This window comes from Pollicipes pollicipes, unplaced genomic scaffold, assembly GCF_011947565.3.
Source record: "Pollicipes pollicipes isolate AB1234 unplaced genomic scaffold, Ppol_2.1 Scaffold_7261;HRSCAF=8764_pilon_pilon_pilon, whole genome shotgun sequence".
NCBI lineage: Eukaryota > Metazoa > Arthropoda > Thecostraca > Pollicipedomorpha > Pollicipedidae > Pollicipes > Pollicipes pollicipes.
This window is the reverse complement of record NW_023597054.1, coordinates 36,010,387-36,022,921: the sequence shown is the minus strand read 5'-3', so window position 1 is coordinate 36,022,921 and position 12,535 is coordinate 36,010,387. Positions and strand designations below refer to the sequence as shown.

The following is a 12,535-nucleotide window of genomic DNA, read 5'->3' as shown; positions in this document are numbered from 1 at the left end:
CCCAGGTTTTCCCAAGAAACTTTCGAACGATGCGGCGAAGCTGCACTGAACGTTGCGTAGCTGTAGGTAATTGAATATTTGATATTGTGGTATGCAAGAATCATACTTACCGCATGATGTCACCGATCCGGACTAGAATACGGTCATGACTCTCAGTAGATGCAAATACTAAGAATTATTTTAACTAACATCACAACGGAGTGTTGGACAAGGTCACACGAGTTTGAGAGGTCTCTTAGACAATAAGGCAGTTGAGATTAGGATTACGACTACTTTGATTGGCCCTGGGTCATATAGGAAGGTCAGATCCATTCCCAAACCAAACCGCTTTTTCACTAGATTAGCAATGATTTGCGAGGCGTTATTTACGTTCACCTCGATTCCTTGAGCACAAGGACGTAAACATATTTCTTTGTTTCACCTCATGAAGGTCTGGAGAGGTTGCTGACTTGAAATAACCGCGATTGACCTTTAGGTTGGAGCAGCATGCCATCTCGGTTAGTTCTTGAGCCTGACTGTAAATCAAATATCAGAATAGTCTCGAAGGGTTTTGGTCATTTTAGCCTTCCAAAAGGTAGATGAGATTACTTAGATGATTTGAACACAAGTGACCTTTTGCTCAGAAACATGCATCTAGCCTACAGCTGGTGGCGTGAGAAGGTCTGAGGGCACTTGGGCCACCGATCTTACGTTGGGATCTGCTTGACCTTGTTTGGTGCAATCCAGCGGCCTAAACATTCGTGATAAATTGTTTCATAAAAGCCCCTACCTACCCTGTGAAACTGGTGTTCCTACTACCTCTTTTAGTATGCATGTCTAAGTGGGTCAGATTGTCCCTCCCTCAACCCTCAATCTCCCGCCTGAGTATGTTGCATTCAACCCGCCACCCGGGCGTGTATTTTCGGAGTTAGTATGCTGTCGATAGTCGACCCTCCATGTACCAGGCAGTATATGGTAACCGCCAATTATGGACCAAAGAGTTCAAACAAGAAATGACACACACAAAAAAATTTATGCGGATCTGCGCAGACACTACCATTTAAACCATAGCATCATAATAATAATTCAAGCTCCCGCATACCGGCACCCGGCTCGGGGCTCCAGAGAGACAGGCGGCTAAGCCGAAAGGTTGCGTTAACCCATGCTGATTAAGATGCTTGGAAATGATTTGCCACGATCTTTTGGGCATCACTATCATTGCACAAGCATCACACAAATTCCGGTTATTCAGCTCAGCAGGTCCTAATACCCAGTTCAAGGTACTGGGCTAAGAACTGTTCAAAACACGAGTAGTTGAGCTGAAAAGCTTCGATGACTCGTGGAGTGTGAGGAGAGGAAATATGTTTCCAGCGCGTATCAGCGTTCATCACAACGAAAAGAAAACTATTTTTAAACGCTGCTAGCCAACGTTATTCATACCGGATTTCAAGGCGACGTTTACCTGGTTTTTAGCTGTCGCATATTATATATATATATATATATATGTACATATATATATATATATATATATATATATATATATATATATTCAGGCTTCCGCCCGAGATGTCGCCGAACCGGCCTGGTCCGAACCGCCAAACATCTCAGTACTCAGTAGTCAGTTGTACTGACCTGCCGCTCCCGGGCCGCCCTCGACCGGATACCGCGGCGGACACACCCTGGCCCGCGCAGGGCCGGATGCGCTTCCAGCGGAGACAGCTCACGTATGCCTATATCTACATCTGCATCTTATCTATATCCATATATACGTATATTGTGTGTGTGATTGCACGGTATTTGGTGCACTATGCTCCATTACTGCGAGTCAGTTTACCGTGTACACCCCGTAAACGCGCCTTTCGAACATCGTCATTGAACCGGCCGAGACTGCTAAGTTTTCTTGCTCTCACATAAAATATTCCACATCAGAGGCCAGCGGAGGTCACACACACTGTGTGACTAACCTCCCCAGGGGCCAGCCTAAACACATGTGGCTAGGTCTAAATAACACTGCTGAAATAGAAGGCATGTCTCGTGATTTACCTGCGGATGCTTGAATACCGAACAGGCAACTTATGATAGCCATACTTGCGAATGAACTGAGATATAAACCAACTGCAGCTTTTTTGTTTGACGTTTTTCAAGAAGATCTGAGCGGACATTTTGACATTACGTGCGACTTCTGGTGCACCGATCAAACCATCACGGATCCCACTTTGAGCAGCCTCGGGTATGCACTACTGCTCACTCACTCACGTGACCTCGGCTGCTTTGGATTCGCGTCTGACCGGCATGAAGATACGCCTGTGTGAACATGCCATTAGACGTAATCAATAGAAGGATGAAGCGATGGACAGGTTACCGCCGCGCAGATACCAGAATGTGTGTTAAATATTGATTGCCATCCCCCGCTGTATTGGCTCACCCGTTCCTTCTTTATGCTTATATACACCTCTAACTTATTAGATCTGTCGCTGTAGTGGATGCCGGCGGTCAGACGATAAAACTCATTACCATATTGCTCGACGGGCTGAGCTAAAATGAATCGCTGCTGCAGATGCTTTGACTTCAATTGTGTGGTGTTGCCTTTGCGCGTACGGTTTCTCTGGTTTGTGCCAAGAGTACTTTACATGGCCCCATTACTGGCTGTTTCTAATGTAGTGTGCAAGCAATATAGCAAATTTCTATATATGTTGTTTAATAAAGTTCACAAGGAAAGTGCCCATACTCTTTCCGCTTATTAGCTATCAATCGACGCTCGCGAAATTTATAAGCATCACGCATTAATAAACGTCATCAGATGTCTCGAAATGGTCGAAGAACGGTGAGCAGGACATGCAGTGTGCTCAGTGGACATTCGTACAATTCCGGGCATTTGTTCAAACACCTTCCAAACATTCTGACTGCGTGGATTGTGTGGATGGATTTGAACATTGGGTGCCAATTTATTAGAACCCTTTGGAAGCTTAATCCCTTAACGTGTTTTTTCGTGAACCGCAAATTAATCGCTTTCCTGGAGTCATCTCTGGTTGATCTATAATGCTCAAACCTTGATCGCAATATGAAATTAGTTGTTTAAAGAATGATAAGATCTCAGAAAAGCAAATATTATTTTGAGAAGAAGCTGCAAGAAAAACGTCAAGTATGACCGAAATATCGCAGATTTTTAACATCAGTGAACTTGTTTTTGACGTGCCTCCAAGCACTAAAAAGAAGTCTGCGAAACATCGAAGAAACGAACAGAAAACGGGAGAACAGCAGAATGTCTATGTTTTATCCAATACCTATAAGATAATACATTTGATATGACTGTATATATGTATATATGAATAAATGTGCAATGGTCATGAACACGGTTGCAGGTGAGATATTAGCCAATCAGGGCTCGAGCAAAGCCAGTTCTTCCTCACAGATTGATTGCGTTTAGTTGAAACAGATTGTTCTTATGCCTACGGAGCTCCGCTTTAATTTCAACGGAGCTGGGAAGCAATGGCCCTCCCCCGATCTGCCTCACACATAATTGGTTTACGTCAGCGCAGCTTTTGCACTTCACCTTACTTTAACTCCGGGGATTCGAAAAGCCTCACGATTGTCACCATTCGATCGGCTCGTGGTACACTGCAACGCCACGCTCCGCGCCGTTCGGCCACCGCTTTTCTCCCGGACGCCGTGAGCCCGTTCACACGAGCCGCGTGGACGTGTTCGACACGACACCGCAGGCGGAACGGCGCTAAGGCCGAGTGCGCCGTACACTAATGGTGTGCTCATTCTTGCACACGCCGCCATACCGGGACTATTATCGTGCTGCAGTCATTATGATCGCCGCTCTGTGCGATCTCGTGATGCGGCCGTCCACCGCCTGCCGCATTCCAACGTCCGGCCGGCTGTTCGGTCCGACGTGCCGCCCCGCCGGCCGCGCGGTCAGGTGCAGGGGGCAGCACCGGCAGCTCCGTCTGCGCCGCGGCGCCGCAGACCAAGATGGCGCAGGGCCTGCGGAGGCGGACGCGACGCGCTCCGATGGCGTGAGAGACCGAATCCGTGGCGTTTCGCGGCGCGGACCGAGTGCGGCTGATGTGGCGCGGCTCGCGGTGCGTGTGGCCGTGACGGGATGTCGCAGAAGGACTACTCGGAGGTGAGTCGGGCTCGAGAGGGGCGCCTCGCGGTCGGCGTCAGCACGTCGCCTCCCGCGCCGCGCTCCACTGTGTCCCGGCGGCTGGTCTGCGTGTGACGCTGAACGGTGACGTGACGGCGTGTCATGTCGCCTCTGTCTTCGCGTCCGCTGCAGGAGCGGCGCCCGGGCGGCGGGCGCCGGCCGCCCGGGCGCCGCTCCGGCACCGGTTCTCGGACCTGACGGCGGCCATCGGTCAGCTCGAAACCCGACCGCGGCGGCCAGCACGGCGCCTCCGACCGCCCGGCGGCCGCCGCACGGTGGGACGCCGCCTCATCCGCGCCGGGGTTCGCTTAGCGTGGTGTGTTAAGCGTGGTGTGTTGAGCTCCGAGTGACAAGTGTACCCGGAGCTCTTGCACGCGACTTATTGAGCGACAAGATCAGCTCTGATTAAAGCCGGTGTCTGGCATTATCAGGTGTTCCCCAATAATGCATGGAGTTCTGGGCAGGTCTCAAGAGAGTAGGCGGACATGTACCGCCAGGCTTGCTCCTGGCATGACACGGAGCTACCCAACACTTCAATTACGGGCGTGAAAGCCACGAACTCTGCTGAAGTTGTTCCGAGACCTCATTATTTGCATTAGCCATATGTCTGCTGCACTTTGTCGGGATCCCAGCATGATGCACTGGAGGCTCGGCCCCGGTATGGCGTACTGAAGGCTCCGCCTCAGCATGGTGCACTGGGGGCTCGGCTTCGGCATGGCGTACTGGAGGCTCGGCTTCGGCACGGCGTACTGAGGGTTCGGTCTTAGCATGGCGTACTGAGGGTTCGGCCTCAGCATGGTGTACTGAGGGCTCGGCCTCGGCATGGCGTACTGAGGGCTCGGTCTCGTCATGGCGTGCTGAGGGTTCAGCCTCGGCATGGTGTACTGGGAACTCGGCTTCGGCACGGCGTACTGAGGGTTCGGCCTCAGCATGGTGTACCGAGGGCTCGGCCTCGGCATGGCGTACTGAGGGTTCGGTCTTAGCATGGCGTACTGAGGGTTCGGTCTCAGCATGGCGTACTGAGGGCTCGGCCTCGGCATGGTGTATTGATGGCTCGGTCTCGGCATGACGTACCGAGGGTTCGGCCTCGGCATGGTGCACTGGAGGCTGGGCTTCGGCATAGCTTACTGGAGCAGCCAAGCCTGTATCCACAACCGGAATCCGTACACCGGACATGCGTCATGTCACGAGTCGAGCCGGTGACTGCTACGCGGCTTTGCTCATATCCTAGTGGTAGAGGCGCTGCAGAGTTGAAGTCGGCACCTCGCGCCGGCGCAGTCGGCCGGCCAAATCGCCGCGCTTAAACAGCTGGTTACAGCAGCTACGTGTGGAACGTGCTTCCGCTAGAGTCAGTACGTGGGCTTCCTGAACTCAGCAGTTAGCCATGGTAGCATCTTCTGGGATAATGCATGTATAGAACCGAGTGTGAGATCGGGATGCTAGGAAGTATGTCCTACACCTTCCCTTAACGTGGGACTCGGCTCCGATATTTGTGGTAAAATGCGCGTTTTCCAACCTTCTTCGTTGGACAATTAGTGTATGGCAGATAAACCCGCATTGCGATTTATCCCAGGCACAGTCTTTGGCACGTAGTCACTGTGACCGCTAGCTACCGACTATTATCATGTTCACCCACGGTAGCCAGTGGAGAAGGATAGAACATTGGATGACACTGTCTCGAATATAACCAGAATGCTATTGTCTCTGACCAGTGGGGTTTGGTATGTTCATCCCCGATAGGTGCTGGGAGTGCCCGTTATATTCTCCCAACTAGCTAGCACATATTTTCGGGACTGTCTTCATGTAATCGCCCTGGTTAGTAGCTGAAAGACTGTTGAGCGGATACATGGGAAGCACTGGGAAACCAAAAGGCAGTAAAACAGCTTGAAAGCTGCGCGAGGATGGAAATCATTCAGCTCGCGATGCCACCACGTGACTTGAATCTCGTGGTCTCCTCGTACATCCTGGACGATTGATAACAAGTTGTTGCAGTGAAGAAATCAGCATTATGTGCAAGTGCGTCGAACCGTCAGTTGGAAAGCCGGCATCCACCAGCACTGTATCACTGGCATTACTGCAGTATTGGCATCTCTACATCTTTATTCAAGGAGCATAAAGAACCGAGCAGAGAAGCGTTACTGCGCCGACTGGCTGTGCGACACATGTATAAGTCATACAGGTGCTATCGGCTGGGAGTGACTGCACCGGCAGCCAGAAGGTGACATGCAAGGCTGATCGTGGAGCATGGTCTCGTCATTGCCGTGGCTGTCAGGAAGACAGGATGCACGATTTTACTCGGATGACTCTGCCACTTTAGATAAATATGTACTAGTAGGAGTAATTCAGAACGCATTAACTTTTCGTTATCAAGTTGACGTTAAAGTTGTTTACAATCTCAATCAAACGTAAGTATAAATTTCCGATTATGTAAAATGTGTAATGTAAAGTGAGGATAATTAAGCAGATACTAGAGAGTTGTCATCCGTCCATTCAGTACGTCCGCGGCTAGTGGGCTCACGAACATGATATGCGTTTAGGCCCGGTGATCCACCACAAGGGCACGACCTCGCCATGGATGATCGTAACAGCCCATTGACCAGCGGGCCCAGGTGTTCGGAATATGACCACTGTGTGCGCACATTTCGGCGGACTTCCTGACAGCATGTCATTGTTCAAGTCCTCTCCTGCAAGGGCGCCGCCAATGATGACGGTGCTCGTGTGTACTGTGTGTTCTTAAGAAACTTAATACACAAAGACCCTCTTGCGCTAAAACTTATTGCAAAAAGTCTCTACACAATATTGGAATCTAGGGACAACGAATGGCTTATACGAGAACGCATCGGAGTATCACATATTGTTGCGCCAGATGGAACCATGCCTATCGTTTGCATCATGCTCGTATTGTGGGCTTTACTATGAATCACTCGTGCTGTTTCCTGCTTATGCACCAGCTCAGTGACTGCCGTAACGCCTTCAGTCGTTTTGTCCGCCATTTAACAACGATGAATGCTCTTTGTTTAAAGCATGTGTGTCAGGGTTTATCTTTCAAATGGATGAACTGAAATCAACTGCCAACACATTGGAACTCGATTACCTTGCGGACCAATGCATTGTTTTGTTCACATTCATGTGCGCCTGAAGCACAATTGCTTTTGTTGACTTGGACCAAAAATTGCCCATTGTTTCGGCCGGAGCGCGCTGAGAAAGGCTGACGCGACGACAAATATTATTTATTTCCGCACAAGAATAACCCGGGTGGCGGCCTCACATGTTCGCTCAGTCTCGGGCGTAATGACATTGCATGGCGCAGCTTAGAACCATGCATGGCTGGTATGTAATGTAATTCCTTGCATGGCATGCCGATGAGGAAATGATGTCTGGAAAATAAATGATTACATTTAGTTCATTGAAACTACCCATCTCGACATTTCGTAAGCTCTTAACAGAGAAGTTAACTACATAGTTTTTGTCGTGTGCTACTCTCTCTTCTTACTCAATCGGTCAAGGACCCACTAGCAACGCGCGCCATCCGCACGGAAACCTCAGTAGATATGCAGTGATTTCTGCCAGCTCCCTTATGCTGCACAGAATATTTTGGTAGGGGATCTGCGTTTATGTCATAAGCTCTTTTAACACGGACGTTGTTGTATTTTCTGTATCGCAGTATGTTACGCGCGCGTTGCGTTTTAGTCATGAATTGCATTAACTCAGGCTCCCCTTTATTGTCTGCATCGTAGTGTCTGGGGATGCATTAGATAGAAAAAATAGATCAGCCACGTTGTATCGTATGTTGCAACATGCGCCATGGTGTGCCAAAATTATCCTAGACAAAGCTGTGCGGTGATCACTTACTTTTTCAATGACGAAATGACTTGATTGTACCACCCACGGTGGGTAACAAGAGGATGCGCATTAGTGCCAAAGTGGGGTGCCAAATGAGCCGATGGACCATCACGCCGAAATTACATGGTCGACGTACTGCAATTCCGGCAGGTTCAAGTGCTACAACCGGGTGTCGTGTAATTGTGCCGGAGGTGTGTGGGAAGTACAGCAAACCAATCCCATACAAAAACCGAGCAAACCGCACCCCCGTCTGGCGCACATAAGCGTGTCACACCCGCGAACGTACTGCCCCACGGCGGAGCCCTCCCGCGCCAGCCGCCCTCTCTCGTTACCGTGTGGGAGACGTAAGGTATCCTGCTGGCACACATAGCATGTGTGGGTCCTTTAAATTAATAGAACCGCCACGAGGCAGGCAGATTAATTAGAAGCTAGCGCGGCGCTAGTGACTGCTCCGCAAGGAATGATGCATTAGTTTTGCCGCGCCGCGCTTTTGTTTCGCTCGCGGACCGTTGCTGGCGGTAAGGTATCGTTCTTCGAATGAGACAAGTACAAGACCAAAGAAATCTTCATTAACAGACGTAAATCGATTTAAACACGCCCTCTATCCTAAATTGAATTGCCCGCTTCCCGCTGACTACCACGTAAGAGAAAACGGTAAAACACCATTTTGGTAGATGATGCTATTGACCTGAATGGATGCGAGATGTGCGCACCACATGGGCTGGCGACGCCTGGTGCGATTATGAGGCATCGCATTCAAGACCAAGACATTTAGACACAACAGTGAATCTCGATCACCTGTGTGGGCGACCGCCCATGAACAGTTAGATACATAAGCTACCCATTATCTGGTTCTCATCCTACCACAAAGCAAGGTAGCTATCTGCTCCTGTCTTTCATGGTGTGAGTAACGCTGCTTGCAGGCGTCCTGTCGAACTACCACACCTTAAGTGTTCATGGTTACGGTCATGATGCTAATCACCTGCAGGAGGGTAGATAACTTTAGTTGCAAATCTTGTAGCTCACTATTTTCCATGCATGATCGCACGGCCAACAAACCTAGGTGCTCTATGTGATACATATTTTCGGGAAAATATTTGAAGAAAAAAATGATGCAGCAAACATAATGCCTTTTTGAACAATGCCTTATTGAACAAGGAACTTCTCATCAGCAGGATATGTTTCCCCAACCCCATGGCATGCATTCATTCGTTTTGAGGAAATTGGAATTGAGGCCATCCGATGCCAGTTCAATAAGATAAGCTAAAGAGGCTTCCTCTATTCTTAGTGGATCCTCGACGAAGGATGTCAGGGGATGCATTCACCTACAGCGTGTTACCATTCCACTTTCGTCCTGTCAACTCTGGACTAATTGACCCGTACCCGGACCGTGACAAGGATCGCGCCAACAATGGGAGCACCGTCGTGCCCGTTTCGCCACGCACTGGCGTAAGTGGCGCCTCCGCGCTGCGTGATGAAAGTATCGCCGGTGACGGCGGACGGCGGGCGCCGCCGCTGCCCTGGTGACCCGGCAGTGACCTAGCCGGCCCGGCGGCGGCACAAACAACTATTAGGGGCGCGGCGGTCGGCGGCGGCGCTCGGACCGCTCGTGAGGGAAGAGAGCCCTGGGCTTGGCTGCGGTCTCACACCGGGTCCGGGACACAGGCGCGGTACACTGCAGCCGGCCGCGGACACAGGCGCGGTACACTGCAGCCGGCCGCGGACACAGGCGAGGCACACCGCAGCGGGCCGAGGACACAGGAGGGGCACGCTGCAGCCGGCCGGAGACACAGGCGGGGCACGCTGCAGCCGGCTGGGGGCGCAGGCGAGGCACACCGCAGCGGGCCGGGGACACAGGCGAGGCACACCGCAGCGGGCCGGGGACACAGGCGAGGCACACCGCAGCGGGCCGGGGACACAGGAGGGGCACACTGCAGCCGGCCGGGACACAGGCAGGCACACCTCAGCGGGCCGGGACACAGGCGAGCACACCGCAGCGGGCCGGGGACACACGAAGGCACAGTGCAGCCGGCTGAGGACGCAGGGGGAGGGGGACGGGGTCACTGCAGCCGTCTGTAGACCATGCAGATAGACGAGAGGCGGGCGAGGACACTGCGGATATGTGGGGCTTAACCATGTGCCGAGGCTGGCGTCGATCGGGAAACCCGAACATGAAAAATGAATGGCGTATGTGACTGATTCGCATGCACGTGTGAAGTGGTGCCATGGCGTCCTCCAACGTTTGCTGCGGTAGCTCCATCGGCATACGTATGCAGTCTTGGAAAGATACTGACACGTACGTATGCAAACGACGTGCTCAAAATTCCGTCCGTTGTAGACTGGGCACTGCAGGCCAGGCGGCAAATGGATCATGAGCAATTGATGCTAATAAACGACGACGACAGACAGCAAAAATGTGTTCTTGTTATCTTTGCATGAAATGTCTTGAGTCAGCTTGGACCCACCTAAGCGGTCCTTCGAAATATCCTGGCTAGCATCAGTAGAAGTTATCCCGTTTTTGAGGAGTTAAGTCCCCCCCCCCTCATCTTTCTTTTCATTAGCGCAAAGCGTATATGCGTTGTTGAACTTCTGCAAAGTTTTTTTGAAAGGAGGTAGCTTGGCCTTATCCCTGCTTTTGTGAAGCCAACAACTGACATTAAGCGCAATGCAGTCCACATTGTCTCAAAAAGCCCTACCCCTTCTCGGAAGTAACACCATTTAGTTTAATACTGACGACCCTTGATATACATCACTTGGCATGCTCAAGCCTTCCTAATAAGTATCCGTTCGTAATGCACGGTGTTGACTGCCGGCGGTGCGAGGTGAGCTCACATGAGCAGCCGCTGACCCGAACCGACCCGAGCACCGGCGTTCCGGCGTTGGCGGACGGCCGACCAGGTGTTGGCGTTCCGTAATTGTCTGCCGCGGCCGGCGGCGGCGCTCGGCTGCTCCGGTGCAGCCGTCGGGTTCAGCGCCGGCCGCGGAGGCTCGCGGGCTCGCCCGCAGGCCGGTGCACGCGATCGGTGACGGGGATGCGGCAGGTGTTCGTCATCCAGACAATGCGACCTGTTCGCCAGTTTTCCGCTATCGACCGGGAGGCACACACAGGACGGCGACCACGACCGGACCCTGGTGCTGGCAGAACAGGGGTGGCGCCAGCGACCAGTGGCGTTCGCTGCCTGTCGCTCTGTCCCTCATATGATAGGAAAAATCCACACGGTTACCCCGCCCGGTTTAAGTGGAATGTGAAGCATCTGTTGTGGAGTATCGGTAACAGAAAACATTATTCATTATATAACTACCAGTTGTGGCCGAGTTATTCCGGTGTAGGTGTGTGTAAAGCGGTTGTAAAACGTGGTCAAATTCCACTGCCACCTTCAGCTGTCTGCCAAAAGGGTTGGATGCAGCCTTCGACGGGTTTGCTGTGCCAATTATTCCGCCTGGTTATGGTAGAGAAAGCAGCATTTGGTGTTATAGCTTATGTAGTTAGGAGGTCCGCGGTTTTGCTTGGCGTCTGCTGGTCTTTCCCTGACCTCCTCCTACCCACGAGATGGCAGCAACGGGGGAGGGGGATCACTCTGCCGCAGCTTTAATGCTGTGTTAACCAGCGCCCGCGACGGTGGGCTCACGGTCATGGTTTGTCTCTAAATAAACCCTTCAGTCCCCTGACATCCCCCGAGGGCTCCGTCTCGCGTCCCCTCACCGGAAACGTCTTCTCACTCATCCAGCCTCCGCGATCTGGATAGCCCTCTGCCTATGCACAAGGGCCGCCTGGGCAATCTGGGAGCAAGCGTGCGGTCAAGACTGTCCTGCGAGGGTGACGAAAAACGGAAATCTCTGCCGCGTACGGTGTGCGTGTGACTACCTATGTCACTGCTTGCATCTAGCAAGAAAAACTTCGGCGAGGCACCAAAAACGTTATTTTAAAAACTTTCAGATGTTCCTATGCTGATACGGTCTCCTTCCTTCATCGTCGATCTTCGTTCGTACTGCAGGTTCTTTAAAAATCGGAGCACCATCTGCAACAGCACTGGATCCTTACCTGTCGGCATTCAGCCACCGCCCCATTAAGGGATCAGATTCCACTATCGCCAACTCCACACGGGGTCAGCCGACCCGTTCGCAGCGCGCCAGCATCCTATCCACCACCAATCGACCGATCAGCTGGTGTCGATTTACCGTTGCTAACCCCGTCTGAACGGAGCGGCTGCGGGCTCATTATAAGTGGTCTGCAGCTGTTGGTCAGTCCAGCGTTTGTTCGAGTGCTGAGAGTTACCGTAAGACGAAGATTGACCTGATGCGCTGCGGACTTGGTAGTCCAAATGACCTGATGTGCAGCGGACTTGGAAGGCCAAATGACCCGCTGGGCAGCGGACCAGGTAGCCTGAATGCTGCCAGGGATAAGCGTGACCAGCTACTATTCGCTGCCAGTGAGATTTCGAAGACCGAAGCTCGATGATCACGTGAAGTAACTATGCTTGAACAGCGCCTTAGCTACGTATCGGATAACCTTTCAGGAAAAGGTTAACGAATAAAGTTTTCTTCAAGCCAACTGATATC

At 51.8% G+C, this 12,535-nt stretch overlaps 1 protein-coding gene across 1 annotated transcript in view; it reads left to right on the top strand.

Annotated features, from left to right (window-relative positions):
- The first annotated feature begins 3,972 nt into the window (after positions 1-3,972).
- Positions 3,973-12,535, top strand: part of LOC119111964 (tetratricopeptide repeat protein 28-like) — a 68,250-nt gene continuing 59,687 nt past the window's right edge. Inside the window, 1 exon segment of the mRNA XM_037235863.1 lies at positions 3,973-4,111. Within this exon segment, the coding sequence (XP_037091758.1) occupies positions 4,088-4,111 (24 nt within the window). The 5' untranslated portion in view covers positions 3,973-4,087.